The sequence below is a fragment of the Seriola aureovittata genome, chromosome 12, assembly GCF_021018895.1.
Source record: "Seriola aureovittata isolate HTS-2021-v1 ecotype China chromosome 12, ASM2101889v1, whole genome shotgun sequence".
Classification (NCBI taxonomy): Eukaryota; Metazoa; Chordata; class Actinopteri; order Carangiformes; family Carangidae; genus Seriola; species Seriola aureovittata.
This window is the reverse complement of record NC_079375.1, coordinates 18,825,813-18,849,202: the sequence shown is the minus strand read 5'-3', so window position 1 is coordinate 18,849,202 and position 23,390 is coordinate 18,825,813. Positions and strand designations below refer to the sequence as shown.

Here is a 23,390-nt window from a genome sequence, read left to right as displayed (position 1 = left end):
GCAGAGCGTGCATAGTTTAAAAGCACGTTATCAGATCAAGTCATCAAACCGTAGAGAATCCACCTGTCCTTGAGGTTGCAGGTCTTTGTGGAGGTGACGCTCATTTGAAAGATAATCTTGTGAATGATTCAGATGAAGGTAAAGGTATATTAGACACTTAGTTTGAGAGTGACTGAGGCACTACATGCATATACACAGTTCACTTTGTGAGCCTTCGGGTGCAGCCACAGGGTCACATTTGGTTTGAATCATTTTTCAATGAGCGGTGTGTTTGTTCTGCAGTGTCCGACAGATTTGTTGGTATTTGTGGACAGAAATTCTCGGAGGGTTTCAACATCTTGGAGCTAATGGATACATTTTAGTTGAGTCAGTAGAATCAAGGAGGTGTTTCCTTGGCGCAGTGTTGCTGCATTACATTGTAAATCTGAGTCTACTGTAATGACAAACTAAAAGGAACATCAACACTTTCAAAGTTGTGCCTGTTCGGTGATGGATCAGTGTGTTTGCACAAATCTACCTGAATATTTCATGTAAACCTGTGGTTGGTGTGAGTAAGTTCAGGTTGCACTGGTGTGCGTTTCTCTGGTAGGACGTTTGGACAGTGTGTTCTCTGCTGGCACTGTTTGTGTCTTGTGGCTAAGCGATGACACAATCTGGATGTCAGACCTTGGGTGTAGGTGTAGCTGACTAGTAACTCAAGCCTGATAATCCGGTGCCGCACTCTGAGGGAAAGTCAGCTAAACTTTCTGAGAGCTTGTCTTTTACATAGCCTACGGGTCCTCACTGGAGAAAGCGAGGTGAGAAATAGAAGTCTCACATCGCCTTGAAATAGAGCGTTTTGTTTCAGATAACAGAGTTAGAACAGGAGAGGAAGAGAATTAGATAACAGTTAAAGAGAAAAAAGGAGCGAGAGACCGGGGAGGCAGGCAAGGCATGCATGCAAGTGTGTAACTGAGTTCTGGCCGGACTGGGCCTGCTTCTTATGGATAAGGGAAGGCAAAGGGACAGGGAATCAGTAGTAGGGAGAGATGAGGAAAAACTGCAAAGCATGCCACGTTAGATGGGTACAGTAAGAGATCTGCAAAGGATCAGTCAGGAGTAAGAGAGAGAGGGAGGGAGCCTTATGGTAGTGAGGGAGAAGCCAAAAGAGCTTAGTTAAGGAGCTTAGTTGAGGTAGGTTAGCTCTGAAGATGGGCTGTATCAAGAAAGAAGGGAAAGGGGGGGCCAGTGACCAGTGTTAAATCCATCTACTGTAACATTAGCATTCCTCCCATCTCCGCCCTCCCTCCACCCCTCCATCCCTCTCTGTTCCTCTGGTTGCGTGTCTTTCATTCCCCCCATCTAGGCATTTTCCAGGTAGACTCCGTGCTCGTCCAATCTCACATCGTACTGCCCTTTGATTGGCTCAGGTGCGTGGTCAATGTGACAGTGTAACGGCGCATTTAAAAGAAGATACAAAAGTCACACACAGCACTTTGGGAAACAAGCGCCTCTTTTTTTTTTTTTTTTCCCTTTTATTTTACTTGAAATGATGGGATTGATAAGTAAACATGAAAGCTGACATGCTGTTTCCATGTTTACAAGAGGAGGGGACGAAGGGGGATGAGGACATTCGGTTCATGGATGTAAACAAAGACTGGAGACACTGCTTTCAGCACAGAACAAACTCCTCCTTTAAGAGTGTCTCTGTTTAAAAAACTGTGCAACAACGGAAAGCAATGCCCTCCTTTACCTGCCTAGCTTTGAACTGTTGTAACATGAGTCATATACTATATAGTTGCCGACCAAAATCATGCTCTGCTAGATAGTAGTTACACCCCAGAACAAAATGACATTAACTAGTACGCAGAATGACTTGACATTTGCCCTCTCCTTGGATGCTCAGACCCTCCTTTTTGGAGACAATTTCTAGAGCAAAATCTTTGCAGTAGAAGCCACAGAAGTCTGTGGAAAACCACTACAACACTGTTCAATTAATTTTGTGAAGGGAGACACATAATGGGATGGTAATGTGTGAACACAAAGAACAGAAAGGCTTTTGCTCCTCTGCAAATCTTTGGAGTTGCTGTTAAAAAGACTTTTTGTGCTGTATAGATCTATAACAATTGCATAAGGAGAGGGAGAGAAAAAATGAGAAAAGACAAATTGCCCTCTGGCAGACTCGTGAAGGTGACTTGAAGGAGCTGCTCCATTTTAGCACAAATTTCCTCCTCCTCCTCCTCCTCATCCACCTCCTCCTCCAGTCCCTACCGGCCTAACACACAACAGTTAGCAAAGAGACGCTTGCTTCAAAGTGCTGCTCACACCGTTGGTCTCTGCTGTCCTCCTATAGCCACTAAAAGCCTTTTCTTAGCAGAAGGATGGTCCCACTCATGCCAACTAGAGGGCCTACCTAATCCTCCTTTGCCATACTGAGTTTGGAAAGGATCATTGGATAATTGTTTTAGAGGGGCTGCCTTCTCCCCACTATCACCCCCCACCCTCCAAACCCCACTCAGGGCAGCAGTGGCGCCAGCTCGGTGCAAAATGATAAGTTGTTTTTTCCACGGCTAGAGAGCGAGGACTCACATGGTATCCCTATGGAGCAGCATAGTGGGGAAATAGAAAGTACAACAAAACATTATACAAACACGCACACACATGCACGCACGCACGCACACACACACCTACATGTGCATGCTTGCACCCATCCGTAGTAACACACGTAGACATACGTACACGAATCCACCCAGCTGAGCACACGTGTTGTTCTGAAACTGAAACCAAAAGACTGACGGCATGCACTGCTCATGGGAAGTGTGTGTCACAGAATGTGCGAATGCGTGTGTGAGCAAACCAGTCTACCAAGACTCTGCCAGATTTCTGTGCTTTTCACCTAATCATCTATTTAAATTCAGATTTCCAGATTGACACCAGCATGCATGTAGGATTAGGGCTGTGCAGTGTCAGAGGTCCACTGAGCTACTAAAGACCAAATTATGGCAAAAATGTCAATTTCTGGCCGATTCAGGCTATTTCATGATTGAATATAAGGCTGGGAATAATAAAGACAGAAAGAGAAAGTGTGTAGCAACAGCCATTAACTGGACTGTATAGAGACATTACCAAAAGTATTCAAACTGGAAGTGGGTTGTTTGAACAGATGCAAATATCAAGTTGAGGGTGAGCTCTGATGTCTGCTACACCTCACTGTCCTGCCTCAGTGTTCCAGTGGAGCTGGTGTCAAAGATCAGCTGATCGGTTTCCCCCAGTGAGGTTCAAACCCACCAGCCAACAGTTAGAGGTCCGAGAGGATCCAGGGTCGGGCGTGCGAAGGGGGGTGGTTAGTGACAGGTGTTAACACGGGGAGGAGAGGTAGTTAAGAGGAGAGGCAGAGGAAGGGAGGGGAGGTACTTAGTAAAAGCAGGCGAGGCGAGCTGCAGGAGGACACTGAGCATCTGTAGTCAGGGCCTGGCTGAAAGACTGAGAGCAAAGCCTTCCTCTGAGCTGAGGCTTAACTTTTACACTGCAGCACATGTACAGTATCATATTGGGTCTGACAAGAACTGCTGCTATAGATCTTCCACTCTCCACCCACCCTTCTCAAGTCCCCTTTCCACTTCAACTATGCAAAAATGACTTTAAAACATCAAAGCTGGCATTAACGTCTCATTTCCCTATGCAAATGCAAAACGAGAAAGGAAAAAAAAAAAAGCTTTTCATTTCTCCCTGCCTCTTTCATTTTCAGTGAGAATCGTTGCTGCCCCCTTGAGACGAAGCCCGATGCGCAGTTTTGGGGAGAAAACGGGTTAGGGGATCCCGGGGGCTGCTCTCATTACCAAAACAAACCATTCAGCAAACAAACAATTAGACACTCATGAATTATGGACAAGCCATCTAAAATAGCAATAAAAACAAGGAGTGGGGAGTCGTGGAGCAATTGCTTAGCTAATGAAACGTATGTAAGGGTGTTTTTAAACATTCAGGCAGTGGAGTAGTGTGTGGGCGTGTCTGTGTGTGCCTTCCTATACACATGTGTACAGTATTAACATGTAGCCTATCCTGATGATTCCCCACATCTCTGTGGACCAGTGCACATGAGCGACAGAAAACAAGGTAACACTGAGAAGCGTGGGACAAAACAGTGACGAGAGTGAGGGAAGAAAAGGTGTCTAGTAATCCACAACTTGTGATTGTGCATCAGCCATTTCGTTTTTCAATTTGTCCATTATTCGGCCATTATTCACAACCCTGTGTTTACCTCTCACAGACGCGCACAGTCCATGCAGCAATGATCCAGGAGGATATACTGAACACCAGCAGAACAGTTCCTGGACAGATGGTCATGAGGGTCTTCATGACAAAGCGTGTGTTGAAGTTGATCTTGTTGAGGGCGCCGATGCTGCGAGACGAAGCGTCCGTGAACAGCTTGCTGTGGAGTAACATGACCCTGCCGATCAGGTAGAGTCTCAGGAACATGGGGATGGAGAGGATGATGTCCACGTCAGCGTCGGCCACCGACGGCGTGTAGGTAAAGGCCAGCCGCGCCGTCCAGGTGAACACGTACTGGCCCGGGATGGGATGGATGGCACACACCAGCAGCTCTAGCACGATGAAGAAGATCCGCTCATACGTCATGGCTATCCTCCAATCGTCCGCACCATTGTCGACCATAAACAGCTGAAGAAAAACAAACATACACCAACGACTTGTATTAGTATTTTCTTCCATGTGCCACTTTTTTAGTTTGTTGCTTGAGATTTCAGGTTTTTTCACCATCTCAATTTCTATGTCCTCAGTAACCGCAATCACATGTGTTTATCATTACACAGGGAGACATTATTATACGGTATCATACGGACCAAACACACAGATTTTATTTGAAATTTTAGTCAAGATCCCCAGAGGTCATGCTGAAACTTAACAATCTGTAGCCATAAAAATTGGTTTGATTTTGATCTTAAGTTACTTAAGTTTGATGCAGCTCAGATCAAACAGATGAAGAATTATACTGAATATGGGATGTAATCCAGAGGAACTTTAAACCAAGCTGAAAAAAAAAAAAAAAAAAAAAAGACAGAAAATGAGATGCAGAAAATTCTGAAAAGACAGTAATTTATTATGGTGACTACTTAATAAATAGAGCCATATTTTAAGTAACAGAAAAAGGGGATGCTGTGTATAAACAGTCTTTCCCATTGTTGAACAAAATGTTGTCACTATGTCGCCACATTCAATCAAATAAATGTATTTACATGTATGTATATAATACATAACATTAAAAATCATCATTAATGCATTATTATCAGCATAAATTAATTTCTATAGCATTTCCATTTTAGCACAACAAAAACAATATTCCAGCTGTTTTTAGTCGAGGCTCAGCTGCCAAATCAGAATCGTCTTCCTCCTACTATTATTATTGCTATCATCATTATCACCGCACTGATCCCAAAAGCTGCTGCTATAATGAATAAAATGTTATTTTTTTCTGTGATAGACTCACCTGGATTTCCCGGGCATGGTACATTATTATAAGACCAAGCAATATAACAGTGGAAAGGCTGATAAGGCATTTCAGTGCAAATGAGTATGAAGATTCCTATGGTGAGAGAAAAAAAAGAGGAAAAAATATTAGAAGCAGCCACATTTAATTAAAACAATGAACACATTTTATTACAGTATACAATCTAATCTTATAAATATGATTAAAAAGATAAACTGTTCCTTGGATTCATTGTCAATGGTGCACTTTCCATATTTTCAGAGGCTGTATTTAGCCCCAATAGATGGCAATAGTAACTGTTTCCTGAGTTGTATGTTACTGCTTAGCAACAAGGTGAAATGAGGTAGTTCAGCAAAATAATTCAATGTGAAAGCTGAATGTATTTCATATCTCATAGGTTTAGAAAAGGAACATGACTAAATAAACTTATGCATACACATTAGCACATGCACACAAAAGCATATAGAGCTACATACACACAATAGGACACACACACACACACACACACACACACACACACACACACACACACACACACACACACACACACACACACACTACTTATTAGTTTAAATGTCTGGCTGAGACCAGATAATGGGGTTTTATACACAAACAGTGCAGTCAGGATGTTACTAAACAATGCAGCTGCAGGTGTAGGTGCAGCCTGATATTATCTTTGGACGCTCTTCCCCACCATCTAAACTACCAATTAATCAAAGCCCTGCACGAACAGGGGGACTTTCCATTTAATGGTAGGTGTAGAAAAGGCAAGGCTAGCATTAACAGGAGGGGTCACCACAGTGTGTGCTGCAGGTGATAAATGGACCAGCCGGATGCTAATGCTGCAGTGTGTGTGTACGTGGGGGCCATAGATCTGGGAAATGAGAATCTGTACTACTCAAGTCCCCCCCCCTCTATGTTGGTAAAATGCCATTTGATAAATCAATTTAACAACCATGATGTAAAAATGTCACTCTGTAGCAGGCTAATGATCATAGGGTTGTTATTATAATAACGACACCAACAAACAAATGACCAAAACAGCAAGTGGAAATATCGTTCATAATCGTCAGTGCAATGACAGTGAGAGCTGCTCAATATTACTCTGTCCTTCGGTGGTCCATATTACACAATGTATTTTTAGCTGTCAACTAGATTGCTTTGCCCCTCAGGTCGGCTACATGTTCGGAAGACAGTCTAATGTCTGAAATTGTTTTGAGAAGTCCCTGGTGAAATAACATTGAGTAAACCAATTAATCCACCTGCCAGTGGTTCAAGGATTTTTCAGTCCCAGTGCTCACTGCCTCTTAACGCATTTCCCTCCTTCAGGACTCAGAAATCTTTGGCAGAGCCTCAAGTGTCTGCTGTGTGATGTGACCATCCACTGCACATGCTACCTGTCTGATGGGGGGGGGGGGGCACTCAGAGATGGGAGGTCATTTCCATTTCAGCTGAGGTTAGCTTGATGAATGGACTGCAACCCACTCAGTAACAGTCACAGACAAACCTATTGACTTTCTTAAAACCCCATAAATCATCCTATAGATTACCACACCGACTTACTATATTGTGCAGACACACACACACACACACCTACGTGCAATCAAAAACACATTTGAAAATTCAAACGCTGGAAACTGGAAAAAAAAATCGATCCCTTGTGGAAGGAGCCTACCAGTGGTTCTGCATGTTTTAGCCCTAAACTACAACTCACATACACAGATCAATGCTGACGATTTTCTGCAGCGTACCAAAAGCCATTATTTGCCCTAACGTCTGAGGTGTCAGCTGACATACAACATTTTTGACAGTCTAGATCAGGAATTAAAAGCTTTTTGGCAGGAGACTCAAACGTTGGCTGTCAAAGCATCTTTAATAGCACCAGAGTTTTGAAAATGGCCCCTTCTCACAGCTGCAGCAGCATGTGACAATACTGTAACATTGACAGCAAAATAAAGGTGACAAAATATAAATCTCAAAGGCCATTATACGATATATTTAAAAAGGCCCTTTCTGGAAGCCCCTTTCCTTACAGTAAAGTGCTTGTCTGAAATTTTTGGTGGTTTGCAAACAGAGAAATAGGATTACCACCAGGCACTGACACAGCAACAAGCAATTTTGCATTATAAAACAACTTCAACATCATCGGCCCAATCGTAGTGAGACCTTGTTCTTTTGATCCCAACCTTAACAGAGTCCTTAACGGGTAGCAAAATTTGAAAAAGTACTCACTAGTATTCTGGCCACATATTGTTTCATCTGGCTCAATATACGCTTGTTCTTTGGCCCAAGTCCGGCCCACAAACAGCATTACTGTCAGACGCTTCCACATGTGGACCAAACACAGAAAACCCTCCTGGCTGTCAGCCAACACTGGCGGGTAACAGCTGGAATCAGCCCAGATGTGGAAGAATGGGACAGACTTAGACCAAGGAAACAAGCATATGCTGAGCCAGGAGTCTCATTTTGCTACCTGGGTTACGTTTCACAGGTTAGATTTTAAGACTTTACATGTCCATTTTCAAACCGTGGTGAAATAAATGGAAACCAATGGCTGCAAAAGGTAGAAAAGAAATATGACATTTTGTGTTTTGCTTAAAAAGCATTAATAATGTAAAACTGAACAATAAAGATGAAAAGTGAAGCGGGTCAATTGCAGTGACAGACTCTCACTGTCAGCTAATAGTGAGAAGTGTCTTTCGGCTCATTGTTTTGTTTTTATGACCCACAACTTTATTCTATGGTTCAGTCTTTTCAATTTTATCAACTTACTTTTCTGCACCAACAGTCTTATAACCTGTACACTATCTGTGTCTGTCCAAAACCAAACGCTGCTGGAGGCACAAATGTTTGCGGCTAGCCGGCGAACAAACAGGGTAAGCTGCTAGCATGGACCAAAATTAATGAGTAGACGGTGAATGGACAAAGTTAGCCAAAATAGTGAAAAGCCAAAGTTCCAAATAGCCAAAGCTAGTAAATAGCAAATAGCAAAATAAGACTCGGTTATATTTCTCCAAAGTTGGTGAAGACCAAAGAGCTAAAACAATATCAGACTTACATTTGGTTACCAGAATAACAACTCTAAATTACTGCTAATCTGCATGTGCTAACAGACAACTGTTTGCTAACATGTTAGCACTAAGTAACCAACAGTACTTAAATATACACAATTTGTAGTTAACAGGCTCAAGCAAGCAAAACCACCTTAAAGGATTTCAGTCATTTTGAGTTTTTAGATTTTTACTCTCTTTACAATTCTGTTGTTTCCACAGATGAAATCCACCTGTTCTGTGACCTATCATTTACCGCAGTGCACTGCAATGTCAGCCCCAACAGACCAGTAAATACTGTGGTGGAAGCTGCTCTGAGTGAGGGAATGATATACCCTGACACAGCAGGCCTCATTGGCTGACACAAAAGGACAATAAAAGGTCAAGGGGTGGTGACTTGGTCAGCATGACCCTGAATCCAACAGCCTGCCAGTGTCCTTGCTCAAGAGTCCCACTTGTTCCAAGACCTTGCTGCGTCATCTGCACTCTGATCTACACAAAGTAAAAGATGCTCTAGGGCATTTTGAAACATCTGGAACTTCATTCCCATATTTTATTCCTATAGACTGACTACTCGCTTTCATCTCTTCTTGTCTTTCTCTCTCTCTACATGAACTATATATATATATATATATATAATATATATATATATATATGTATATGTGTGTGTGTATCCTGCAGCATCCCTCTCTTCATTTTCCTCTCCTGCTGTGAGGTTGTGATTTTAGATGCTGGCTTCAAAGGGAATGATAGACAACCACAACGGTACCAGAAGAGGATGCAATCCTTTGGCTAAACTTTAATCCGATGCCAATAATGAAAACTCTCAACCAGTAACTGAACCAGCCCCCCTGTCAAGAAATTACTGAATAGAACATTTTGAAAGGCAAAATCTGAGATTTAATCCAACTGACAATTAGTCATTGTGCAGATCACATGACTCTCCTTCTTATTTGTATTTGTGCAATATTCCCAACACCTTTGTTAAATATTGTACGTCAGTGTCTGTGCTAATAATCACTCTTCATAAATCTGACAGCTGCCAACCCCACACAACTCAAAAATTAACAATAGCGATGACAACACATAAAGCTCCCACTCATGCATTACACACATACCCAACCTACCTTAGTGTAAACCCCCCATGACAGTTCCGTCTCTGTCACCATGACAACAATCCCAAACATCCCGAAGATGAGTGCGTAGTCGCTGAGCCGCTTTCGCTTCTCAAACAGCGCCCTCCGGTGGCCAAGCTTGTAGCCAATGTCCCTGTTCTTCTTTTGCGGCGCCCTGCATCCGCCACGCCCGCTGCCCTCCCTGACCAAGCTCTCGTTGGACGCTTTGCTGGGGTCTTCGCCACCGTTGCCCTTGGACACCACCACCTCCAGGCCAGAGCTGTGCAGCGTCTGCAAGGGTTGCGTCTCCGAGTCGAGCTCCGCGAGGTTGCGGCGCGACGAGGACGCCAGGCTGCCCACTAGTGGTCTCACCACTCCGCCATTGTACTTGCAGGTGTTCATGGCTATCTGAGGGAGTCGGCCACTGCTCTCGGAGAGGGAGGGCTTGGATCCAGCATGGCTCAGCTTCTTCTGCTCGGTAGTGGCCTGTTAACAGGAAGGATAGTGATAAATACAATACTATCACAACAAAAAGGGTGTAAAAACAACAAAAAAAAACTGACAGTAGGTTGAAGAGACACACACACAAGTGTACTTTAAATAGAGCATTGATGTGGGAGTTATATCTGTGTGGCTCTGGAGAGGGCAAAGAGAGGGAAGGATCTTGCAAAACAATTTTGGTTATAAAAGCAGACAGATTTAGTGCTCAGCAGGACATGTGGCCAACGTACAATATGAACCCACAAATATCAACAGTTCTTCTCTGAAGGTCCCAAATACTCAAGGTCTGTTTTCCTGAGCAACATATACTGAGAGCTGGTGACAGAGAGGTGGTTGCTCATTAAGAATTGTTTGTATCTGTGTTATTAAGTGTTTAAACAAAAAGACCGTTTTACAGTTAAACTAGGACTTTCAAGAACTCCCTTTGTGTTCTTCCCTTATTGGACACTATGTTTCGTGTGTACCAGGTTTTCCTTCAAGAAAGTGGCATCAAACCTAGATGGCTCAAAAACAAATAAATAATAAATGGGCTGTGATGTATAAATAAAACCATATAACCAATAGTGGACCCTACAAAGTGCAGAAAATTGAATCTTTGCGCTGCACAAATTTAGATATGAATGATTAATGTTCGGCATGACCCTGTTTTCCGTCAGAGAAACACTCTTCCCCTGCAGAGACGAGCCACGAGTTTCCCAAACGAGCGCAGAGAGGAAGAAAACATGAAACTTCTCAAATCAGGCGTGCCACCGAGACCAAATGTGAGATTACAACTATTTTAAGAGTAAAAACAAGGGAAACCATTTGTCTTGAAACTCAAAGGATACTGTACACTGTAAATCTTCTTGAGGGTATAAGGGCACCTTCGGGGCAAGTTGAAGAACACATACACACTGGCAACACATTGGCATAAAAATACAACGTTCAACCAATAAATTGTACTCTTTGTATATAATTTCCAATTTTGAATGATGTATGGGAGAATACTTAAACTTCTTTTACTTAAATCACCTGCATGTTTGTTTTCCAACCTGATGCCGTGGCCGCTCTTCTCTTCTTACATTCAGCCGTCTATCGTTTCTGCTCTTCCCGGCAGATAGGAGTGAGTTTCTGTCCCAGTTACACAGACAGAAAATGTTCTATCCATGCAGACGCTGTAGAGCAGTCACCCCAGAAGCATCTATCTGCCTGTCTATCCCCTGCCCTTCAGAGACTCGGGTAGATTATCATAATGGGTTATGAAAACTTCACATGGAACAGTGCTTTTTCCGAAACAAGTCGGGGGTGTGTGATAGCACCGCTGGCCCTTTTTATTAGCCTTGACAAAGCATGCCTAATGCCTTTAAATGTGCTGGTGGGAATAAAGAAGGGCGGCCCTAATGGAAATTTACTAACTCCGGTCCTGTGATGCTATCGTCTTGCGCATATTGTGGCTCCATGAGAACAGGACTAAAGGTTAGGGATTAGTGCAGCCCATAGTGTTTCTAATCCCCTTTTCTGTATTAAATTGCTTTTTAATCTGTGCCATTAGGACCCTTCTACACTTTTGAAGACGTGTAGTGAGTGAACTTTTGGTTTGAATGACAGGAAATACTGCAGAAAAAGATACTGATATGGCAATAGTTGTCCAGATTCTGTTCTCTATAAGAGGATAAAAACAGAACAAAAAGTGCTGAATTTCGAAAATTTGATCTAAGTTCAACAATTAAGATACCAGCAAGTTCCTTAAAGACACTCAGTGTCTTTTGACTCATTTTGTACATTGTGCAAAACGTGAACTATTTCAATTTATTACTTACTGCAGTAAGAGCAAGAGATGCAACGAGAATCAGTCACTACATGTATATTTCACTACATAAGTATTTTTGCTACATTGTTATTTCACTGTCACACAAAATTAAAAAAGTTTCAATGTAAATTATAGATATCTTGGATTTTCCCAGCACCAGGAACAGCTCACAATCATGAAAACTCAATATCAGCATCAAAATATGACTGAACATGAAGCACAGATGTGCACAGACTATGACAGAAGTCCAATAACAGCAAAATTATCCAGAAAAAATATTGTTATTGTAGCCAAAACACGTACAAGCTGAGCAGCATAAGATAGTGTTGAAATATTGTTGGACTGAAATCATCTGCGTAGATTATTTTAGTCGGATACTTCAATAAGTTTTGGTGAATGTTTCTAAAGTATCTATGCTTATTTCCTGTATAAAGATCTACAGTCGAGCTGCCAGTCAGTCTTTTGAATGTGTTGAATCCACAGCGAACTGGTACTGAGTAACTACAAAATATGATTATTCCTTTGGATCTGAGTGTCACAACATGATGTCATTCATTCTCAAAAGAGAATTTCCTGCTTTTGTGTAGGAAGTAAAAAAACTGTAGTATTTTTAGTCTCAGTCAAACTTTCAGAGTGGTTCTGAGATGCTTGATATGCAAATATGGCTCCTGGACTATAATATCTGAGAAACAATCAAGACAACTACCTCAAACAAAGGTTGTGCATGTTTGTAGAAAATGTTGCTTATACTGTTTTGTGCAAGAGTATAAGTGTATTTTTACTGTTTGTCCTACTGTTGTCTTACCACACACAGACATCAGGAGCAATTTGGGGTGCAGCACCCTGCTCAAAACCGAACCACCAACCCTAGAATTAAAGTTAAAGCCATCGTGTGTGACCGGTCTCTCACAAACTGTGTACTGTAGTTATATCCCAAGATCATTGTCAGACTGAGCTGTGTTCAACCGTTTCTCTTTGTTTATAAGATGTTCTAGTGCCAGACGTGGCCTCTCTGACTCACCTATCCCTCACTTTTTTGAGTGCAGTTGTACCATTTTATGTCTAATTTGTAAATTTCACATCATTTACATTTTGTCTCATGATACAGTCAAGATGTGGATTCATCAGATCGGCATGACCTCTGACCTCTGAGCAAGTGTGACTGTACAACAGATGACTGACAGGCCTCAGTTAAGCATAAATCCACCCTGATGCAAAGTCGAGGCTCTCACTGAACCCATGTAATCGTAATCTGGCTTAGGGCTCCTCTCTTAAATATTAAAACCAGAAGCCACTAAAATGTTTGAGCCTAAAATCTGAATAATGAGACACAAAATGTATTCCCCTAGTTTGGTTTCCAGTGACCAATTACATGGCCATAAATCAGAGTAATATAGCTATGTTGTGACACCATGGGACAAAGTAGGAGCCTGAGATGTAAAAGGAGAACACCCTGGGAAGTGTTGCTCCAATAACGTAAATGAACAGGATTGATGATGGAAACCGAGGGTGCAGGGCTGCTGTTACATCCTCAGCTTTAGTTACCTGTTTCTGGTGATCATTCGTCACTGAACCAGGTCAGGACCGACCCAAATATGGGCAAATGTTCCGTCAGTCAGTTTGTGTGAACACTGACGCATTATGTTTCTGAACACTACTACACAAAATAGACACAAAATAAAGAGAGAGAATATCGAGGGACGCGTGTCTGACTTTTTCCTGTGTAAGACTGAAGAGTCCTTCACACACTTTACAGCAGGAGTTCTCACATCCTGTTCCAAAACCTCAAACCACTCAATCACTTCCATACTCTCACCCACTTATCCAGCCAAGCTCCCGTCTCTTTTCACATTTCCCCTGCAACCCGACTAAACAGTGCAAGGGCACCGTGGGCCAGCGTTGCCCTTGTTGTCCTCTGATGCCCCCGCCGAGGAGACACGGGGAGGCTGCCCGGCCAGTCGACCAACGGCTCAATTTCATTCTGAATGGCACGCAGCATCCAGGCTCTATGAAATGGAGCCTCATAATCAAATTGAAAAGCCTCAGTGCAGAACAGTTTAAATGAAGGCAACTCTCTGCCTCACTCTTCTTTCTCTCTCTCTCTCTCTGTCTCTCTCCAGCCAGCTCAAATCTAATAGAAAATCCTCATTCTTTAGTCTTGTATAGGGCTACAGTGCTGCAGTCTTGAAGGCTTATATACCCTAAAAATGGAATTGTGCTTTATAAAATCAAATGTTTTCAATTCTGTGTGTGTGTGTGTGTGTGTGTTTGTGAGTTGAGCATGTGGATGCCAGTCTGTTTAATTATGCGTGTGTGTGTGTGTGTGTGTGTGTGTGTATGTGGGTGGGTGGGAGGATGTGTGCATATGTGTGCTAGTTGAACAAGCTGAGCCTCAGCCAGGCATTGGATTAGGTCGGATATTGACGCAGACAGTGTGCAACAACGAAACAAGCACGAGGAGGAATTGTTTGAGAGGATCCACGTGTATGTGTAAGATCTGTGAAAAGGGGACAGATGCCGACAAGGCTGACATGAAAGGAGGATCACAACAGAGAAAAAAGAAGAGGGAAAAGCGACAAAATAAGGCAGAAATCTAAAAATTGAGGGAACATGAAAGATAGAGGGAGCGAAATAGAAAGAGATAAATGAAAGAGAGGGAAGACAGCTCCCTGTGGGTGTCTCTGCCAGCCCCTGGAGTGATTGAGAGCTGCAGGCTATACTCTCCAGTTTGTCCCTGCACACTAGACGCTGTCACATTTCTCTGACAGGCCAGCAGGCAACAGGGCTCCTCCGTCCATCCCTGACCAGCATGTGGATCATTACTCAGCGCTGGTAAGGACAGAGGAAAACCAGAGGCTGCAGCCCCACATTCATACAGGACAATCCTCCATCAGCGTACTCCGTCTGTGTGCTGCGATGATGGAAATAAACAATATATATTTAATGAAGAATCTTGTTAGAGCATCAAGTGTTCAGAAATGAATACCACGGGTGTTCAAATCGTGTCATACCACTATAAATCAAAATTTGTCATCTTTATCTAAATGCTATTTCCTGCAGTTGAGTCTGTGTGTGCCCACTCTTATTGCCGTATACTTCATGTCCTTACATCTCTGCTGTTAAATGAAGGCAGCTTCTGAGGGGTAAGTTGAAGTCGCTGCATTTCACAAAGACACAACATTCCCAGGGATTGAAGAGGCAGCCGATATTCAAAGAGTTTTCCCAGAATATTTTCGCACTGACTTCACACGTCTGGTAAGGTTGGTGAGTGTGTGGACAGCTGCACGATGTGCACTGGGACAAGACTGGAATATGTGTGTTGAAACACATGAAAAGCACATTGAAGAGTGTGCACAGTCTTATTTTTCACTTCATACATTTATTCAAACTCTTACACACACACTCACTCACACACACACACACACACACACACACCTACTACATCTACATCTACAGTGTGTAACATCACTAACGCTGCCACAGTGAAGATAATAACAATATAGTAAAGCTCACATCTCAACCCAAAATACGCTTGTGTTATCAATATTGACGTAGTGAGTCAGAAATAAAATCATAAAATAAAATAAAATGAGCCCTGAGCCCACAGTTGCCACCCATACACAGTCCAGTCATGTGGGATTCAGCTGACCAATGGTGAAAATATGATCACTCAGTCAGTCAGTAAGGGACATTTGCCATTATAGGGATGGCCCTGCTGTTGTGGTCCAGCCTATAAATTACCTTTTTGTTTTATATTCTCATTCTATTTATATAAGATGGTTATATTAAGGTCAGCACTTGGTTAAGGTATCTGAAAGTTCACTGTCTTGGTTACATGCTGAAAATGTCAACACTGGCTGGAAGCACAAGATGGGCCACAATGACTTTTTCAAAACCACAATCTTTCCCCTAAGCTTAACCAAGTGTCTGGATAACCTAATTTTACACAGGAGGGACACAGGACAAAAACCCCAACTTCTGTTGACAAAGTCCAGTGCTTTGAATTGATGATTCTTGTTATTGGCGTGCTCGAGGGTGGTCTTGAAATGACTTTGTGTGAGTGCCAAAGATCTGGAACAAATAAAACATCTGTAATGCAAGATACATATTTCATAACTTTAGTGGTAAAACTTTCAAGACCACCACCATCAGATATCTTAAATGCACACTGTCATTTAGTGAGGACAATTAGTTGCAAGTGGCAGAGAGTGGTAGAAGCTATATAGTGTCAATTACTAGTGGCCTCAATTAAATCCCCACGGTGAAGATCCAACCCAGCAACTCAGCAAGAGAATAAAAGGCAACCATAAAATCTACACACAATAAATTGTGAGAACATTATGAACAAAAAAAAAAAAAAATCAAGTTCAGCACTGCAGTCGCCTAAGGGATGTTATAACCTTTACTGAGGAAAAGAACTAGACTAGAGAAATATGGGACGATGGCATTAACTCACAGCAGAAAAAAAGACAAGATTCTCTTACTGTTTAGTTTAGTGCTGGCACCATTTAAAGATCACATTCATTCATACTATGAATCATCTAAAACACGATGTGGTCATAATTAGTTTGGCTTTTGTGTATTTACACAGTGGTAAAAAATACAGTCATAAAACAGAGAGAGGAAAATCACACTATTATGTGAAAATAAGATTAAAACAGAGGATTCTAAAAGAAGTCGCCTTTCAAAACAAGTAAATAATGCATGAAAACCGCAGGGTGGTGGCTACATACAACAGCTGGCTGGGAAAAATATAATAATATAGGATGATATACAAATTCTGTATCAGAATCACTGTCTGAACATTCACTCTCCACACAAGCAGCAGTTAAAAATGATGGTAGTTTTTGGCTTCTATAGAAAAAGCTCAGCCTCACTAACTTTTCCTGTTATTCTTCAATTAGTGATTTAGAAAAATAAAAGCAGTCAAAAACAAGACAAAAGCTCCATGGGGAAAAAGGACACAGGTACATGCCTGTGGGAATGTGTTATTGTTAGGACTAATAACATACTGTGTTCAACAGAGACACAATACTATTATAATTAGGACCCAACAAGGTTACTCCATGTGTGCTTGTGTGAGTGTGTGTCTCATAAACTAGGTCCTGGGGAGATTGGGGTTAGAACTGAAGGGGGGGGATACTTTCCCTGTGGGACACCCCTGCCTCATTAGGAGCAATTTTAATTTCCAGCAAATTAAAGGAGGGGGTTGTTAGAAACTTGATTTGTAGATCAGGGCCATAAAGGATGGGTTGATCCTTGACCTTGATGATGTGTGAATCTGCTATTAAATACTAGTATACACACTATAGCAATGTGATTATAGTATAGTAAAGTGTAAATATTGTACAGTTACATGCAATCACAATCCTTACACCTTCTTGGGAGTCAATTTTACAGATACAGATATTTTTACATTCAACGTGACTTTCACTTCCCAAGGATATCAGTATCTCTGATGTCCATCACCAATACACGTCCGCAAATCAGCTTTTCATCCTCATTTTAACTTAGTGCAGTGACAGCTGTCTGAAAATTCATGGGTATATTGCAAACAGGAACTACTAAATGTTATTAATGGTGCCAATTTGTAACAGTGTAAATATGTTGTTAAGTGTTGTTGCCATGGAGTCTGCTTGGACAGTGTACGGTATATTTCCTGTTTACATCCACGGCCGATGAGGGGTGTTGTGCGCAGTGTCAGACTTTGAAAATCCCTGACTTACAACAATGAGAAAGAAGGGCTTTGAAATACATAAATATATATTATATACAATTAGTGCCGTACTTTCTAATGAAGCAACAGTATTATTAAAAATGCGGTTATTGATTGAAGAAAGTGAAGGCAGCACTCACCGCTGCAGAATATTCTGGAAACCAGTAAATGTCACTTAACAAAAGATGGTTGCCCAGCCAAAGACTTATGACATGTAAAATGACCAGTAATGTACAGTAAACCTAGGAGAGCATCTTAGGCATAGCTTGGGTGTGTGAGCATGAGCCGTGAGTGTTGATGTTCAGGGGGGAAAAAAAGGAAAAAGAGAAGAAATAACCACTCAGTTAAAAATGTATTTAAACTTCCTTTGGAATCAGCTTTTCTAACAAAAGGCAGTTATACGATGGATTTTTATTCTGATTAGGCCGCTGTTACTGTTGGTTTAATCATGAAGCATTTGCAGTTTTAGTTTCATTTCTGTGGGGACTTACGTTCAAATTCCTGAAATCTCTTGCTTCACTGTGCTCTTGTTATTTCAAATCGTTTTTTTTTATAATATCTATTTTTACACAGCAAGAAAATGGGAGAAAATGGCAATTCTTTAAATCTAAAGAACAAATGATCGGTGTAAGTACTTTTTTTGGTACAGAAGGAAAGAACAGAGAACTTAAAAATCCAACAAGATCCTTGAAAATATCAAACTGTTCTTTACTTGTGATCTAATTTAAAAACAGCCTATTCCAGGTTAGATAGGTGAATAGTTTTATAACTATAGGTTGAATAACTCCGATCTGATATTCTCAGTGTTGATGTTGACATGCGAATGCCTCCATAAAACCTCCTCCTTGAGGTTTGACATTGTACGTGGAAGTGGGACTAGACGAGCATTTCAGCGTTGCACTAATCAGCTCTCTAAAGCATCCTCTTTATTTTTGCTAATCAACAGTATTGCCCCATTCGTCTCCATAGACTCCCATTATGGCTGATTGCTTGATTGATGCCAGATTTGTGCTGATAACCCCCGTCATGAAGAGGCAGACCCTGTGCTTGACAAATTCCCACACAAACTCAGATGTATGAGAAGAGGTTCAGGCCAGAAATCATACTCGCTGTCAGGCACCTCTGATCTGCATTTGACCAAAGTGACTTACATATGTTTGTGTCTTGCTTAAAAACACTGACACGTGAACAGGAGGAGCTCAGGAATAGACCCATCAAACTTGAAATTAATGCATGACTCTCTCCACCAATGTACCATTATAACCTCTATAGTAGTTTATGAAAGACAAATATCATTTCTGCAAAAAACATACATATACTGTATGTATAATAATGTGCACTTACTAGATATGTTTTCAGTGACATGTAAGGCTGCCTGAATTACATTTTTCAGCAGCATTACAACAAAAAGTTAATATTCTCTGCCAACTTTCTTTGAAGTTTTTCCTTTCCTGACATACTGTATAGTGTGACTACGATTTTAAAAGTTTCAAGAGTTTTAAGCATATTGCTTGGAGACCATAACAAATGGTTACGTTAAGTAAAGAATGGTAAGTTATGGTTAAATCTAAGTAGCTCAACTACATGGGTAGGAGATTAAGAAATCACTCTTGACTTGAAGCATTAAACAGGATACAAACCCAGGCGTCCGGTATTAAAGACTTTTATACCCAATCGTCCCCCATAACTCCCCTCCCTACGGCTTGTGCAGAGTCGAAACTTAACAGTGTTGTCTGCACTGGACGGACATGACAGGATTGGAAGAGAGGTTTAATGTATCGTCTGGACGAGAGAAATCACGACGTATGCTGGAGTATATAGGAGAATAACAGTGTACGTGAATGAACACACTGCTGCTCTATGCGAGTTTATAGAATAGTATTATGATATTGTGCAGAGTATGTGAAACAAAACAAGTGTGTGTGAGAAAGAATGGCAGTGCACATGAAAAGATAGTAGTGCACGAATGAGACACTATAACTGTGTGTGAGGATGATAAACCTATTGTGTGACAAAGAGTAAATGTGTATGTAAAAGACAGGTTATGTGTAATTTTGTGTGTTAAAGGACAAAGACCTATAAAAGTGTGTGAGAAATAGTAGCAGCCTGTGATAGAGTGAGACTGTAGCCACTTCAGTGCAGAGTAACGTCACGTACACACCGTCCATTAACATTCACATGTACAATTATCCTCTCATATGTACACTTTATGGCAGAGTCTAAGATAAGTATAGTTATGTGTTAGAAAAAATTGGCTGTGATTGCACATGTAAGAGGGTACAGTAGTGTGTGTAGGAGAGTACAGTGTAACATTACGTAACATTATGATCCTGCGCGAGAACAAACAGGCCTGTGAATTATGACCCTAAATGGCCTCTCATAACCATGTCCTTTTTCCAACTAATCAAAACGGCCGGTGATGCATGTGGGTTAGGGATACGAGACGCACAGAACACACTGAAAACATCAAACACAGCAAACAACAAAAAGCTTGAAATATAGTTTAGTCCATGTGGACCCTGAAGACTAAACCATCTTCATTAGGCGACTGTTCCCCTGGCGGCTATTTGACATCCCAACAGCACCACAGTGGCCATATATTCCTCACAGAGATTATCACCCTTAAGTGCTCCACAAGCCACACCACAATCCCACAATCTTTACCTCCTATCAAGCTGCAGCCACTACTGGGAGAACCAACAACAGCATCAATGTATAAATGCCACCGCCTGACAACTTCTATTTTCACTGTGAGGCGATTGTAAGTCATTTGAAAACGAGCCCTTGGTAAATTTAGGCTGAGGCTGTTTCTTTCTATCCCCGAGGCAAAAACATCAATAGCGGAGAGAGAAGCCAGGACAACCTATAGCACAGGACAGATCGATAGTGCAACAAACTCAGTAAAGATTGACTGGAGAGTTGCCTGGAAACGTCCTGCTTGAGATTTATGACGGGAGGAGGACACGAGCCAACAGGAGAAGCTAGAGGACAAGAAAGGGAGGGAAAGAGAGAGTGATGGGGAATCACAGGAATTCTCATTTTGTGGCATTTCACCAGTGTCTTAAGGAGAATATATCAATTTTAAATACCAATGATTGGTTTTAATAAGTTTCCTGTGGAAAATAAACACTAATATAAAAAAATTTAAAAAACGGTTTATACTCAAATAGTCTTAATCTCAAAACCATTCGGTTTGATTCCCTGTATTCTAGTTATCTTCCATTTTCGTCTCTAAGACGAGACGTTCCCGTTGAGAAAAGGGGGAAAAAATGATATCTACTGAGGCAGACAGTATGTGTTTGACATTCCAATGGGAAAATTACTGAAACAGTGACAAGATGAAATGAGAAGATATCAGGTTTCATTGCTCCTCCACTCTAACAGAGAGCCCTTACCATATGTCACTCGGCTCCAGCATGCTCTGACTGGTGCAGCGGTCTTCCATGGACGCAAGCTAATTGAATATCCTTATCTGGCTCTGAACCCCCCTTTTTCTCTGGTGAAGTGAAACAGAGGCCAGTTGGAAAAGCAGCACATTTGTATTCACCCACAGAGGTTTCCAGAAAGAAATTAAGACACACACACAAACACACACACACACATACCTACTGTACTTTACTGCACTGCAAGTAATCTTGTTTTCAGGTAGGTGAACCATAACCAGACCCCACACTGTACTGTACTACAGTCAAGAGGAGCTGTCTTTCATGCAAGTCTATTACGTCTCACATGATAAAAGTTCTGGGAATTGTGCTAACAGCCTCCAGCAACAGCTTCCCTATGCGATTTTTTTTTTTTTTTTTTTTTTTGGTTATGAAATTAAGTGCTGCAGTTTTCTAATGCCCCTTGGGCCCTTTAATGTAAATTGATTCTATTTAAAAAAAGCTTTTTTTTCCAGTCAGAGAAGAAGCGGTGGCTGGGGAGCGGAAACGAGTGAGTGATCGAAAATGGACTCTCAAAGAAAGAGAAGGGAGAGAGATGGGAAGCAGCTTTGTTCGTGAAAGGGTTAAAGAGAAAACGGCAGTGACAAAAGGGGAAGTGTGCAGACCGGTGGCCTATTAAGGGGTTAACAGTCAGAGGGAGGCCAATAATGGACGCTGGCGCAGCTGTATAGGAACTACAACACGCAGAGAGCCAAACACCATAGAAACCCTGAACGAAAACCAGAGAAAAACACAGGGAGATGGATTGAGGGAGGAAAACAGGCACTACATTTTTTTTTTTTTTTCCATGTCAGCATGTCAGCATTGTGTGGACACTCAGGAACCAAATCTGATAAATAAAAATTGCATTCATATATTGTTATAAAACCGACGCTTTAATCCATTCACTTCCCAAACAGTACTGGAAACACACGCACACCCATTACCACGTACGGTACAGTTCACCCTCTTTGTAAACACGACTGCAGATGCATAATTAAGCATGGAGACCAGATGCTGTGGCTCAAAAACAGGAAATTGTTCTTGGAGACGACTTCAGTGCAGCAATACAGTGGAGGATTCCTGAGGAGGAAGGTCTTCCACATGACTACAAGCTGCAATAGAGTTAATGTGGCCTTTGCCATCTGAAGGCAAGGCCGTGGCATCCACATGATAATGATATACTAAAGCCATCCTCCCACTCATCCACTCACTCACTCACCCTTTTTGCCTTTACACATAAACACAGGTACAAAACAAATGTGCACAAACACATAAAACACACGCAGACGAACGTACGCATGCATTCAAAAAAAAAAAAAAAAAAAAAAGGCCCCATGGAGCAGATGTTTTTCTGCAGCTTACATCGCCTCCAGTCAACCTCCACAGACCCACAACTGTGGTATTCATGAAGGCTGTTTCATATTCTCCAGCTAGGTGATTTGAGGTAACGAACGGGTGGGGTGGGGGTGGGGGGGGGGCAGCTTCATTCAACTCGTCTTCTGTTTCAATGTGTAAAGCTTGTGTGTTGGAGAAGAGCCACTATGGCTGCTGATGAAGACTCACACATAGTAATTTACATATATTAGATACACATACATACACATACGTACACGAAGGCCTCCAGATTAGAGGCTGGGCTCATGTTTTTATTCCCAGACAGAACATGTTTTGTTTGGATCAAGGTAACAAATAATACTCAGATTCTCTATAAACTGCTGAAGGCAGGGTAGATCTGACGGATCAGCTCAGGCTTTTTGTTCTTCACTGAATATTTATCAGTGGACAGAAGAGGCTGTGATTGAGTTTTACAGGGGAATGGTTGTGTATCATGTGCTGTAAATTAAGTAGTGCAGCAGCTCAGGGGATCAGCAGTCAAACTCTGACCTGAAGGCATAAAGACCTGATGAGAAGGAGGGGGGGGGGGATCCAATGAGAGAGCACAGGCAGAGCAGGGGACTCATTATGAATATACACACATGTATTCACATGCACGACAAGAGCGCACACACACACACACACACACACACACACACACACACACACGCAAACCAAACACTCTCAGTATGGAATTTCACAATGGCAGGAGAAGCTCTCCAACTTACATTTTCAAGGGCAGGCTGCAAGCGAAGCGTTGGTCGACTGTGTGAGCAAAGTATGATGAAATCACACATCTCTCACATCTCGTTAATGCACTCTGCTCTCCCACCGAACACTGTGTTTAACAAACATTTGAAAACAGCCAGCAGGCAATATTGAAATGATTCAATGAGCTCACACGTCGACAGTATTGTAAGGTAGCTAGAAAGACA

The 23,390-nt window shown here is 41.8% G+C and overlaps 1 protein-coding gene across 7 annotated transcripts in view; it reads right to left on the bottom strand.

The window, feature by feature from the left end:
* Positions 1-23,390, bottom strand: part of kcnn1a (potassium intermediate/small conductance calcium-activated channel, subfamily N, member 1a) — a 51,885-nt gene that overhangs the window by 19,463 nt on the left and 9,032 nt on the right. For 5 of the 7 annotated variants that reach the window (XM_056390675.1, XM_056390670.1, XM_056390671.1 and 2 more), the window contains exons 2-4: positions 9,663-10,136; positions 5,486-5,581; positions 4,241-4,659 (exon numbers count right to left, since the gene is read on the bottom strand). In XM_056390675.1, coding sequence (XP_056246650.1) covers positions 4,241-4,659; positions 5,486-5,581; positions 9,663-10,052 — 905 coding nt within the window. In that variant the 5' untranslated portion in view covers positions 10,053-10,136. Of the gene's footprint in view, positions 1-4,240; positions 4,660-5,485; positions 5,582-9,662; positions 10,137-11,162; positions 11,307-23,183; positions 23,294-23,390 lie in introns of those variants that run through there. The other 2 variants (XM_056390672.1, XM_056390673.1) reach the window with 2 other exon arrangements.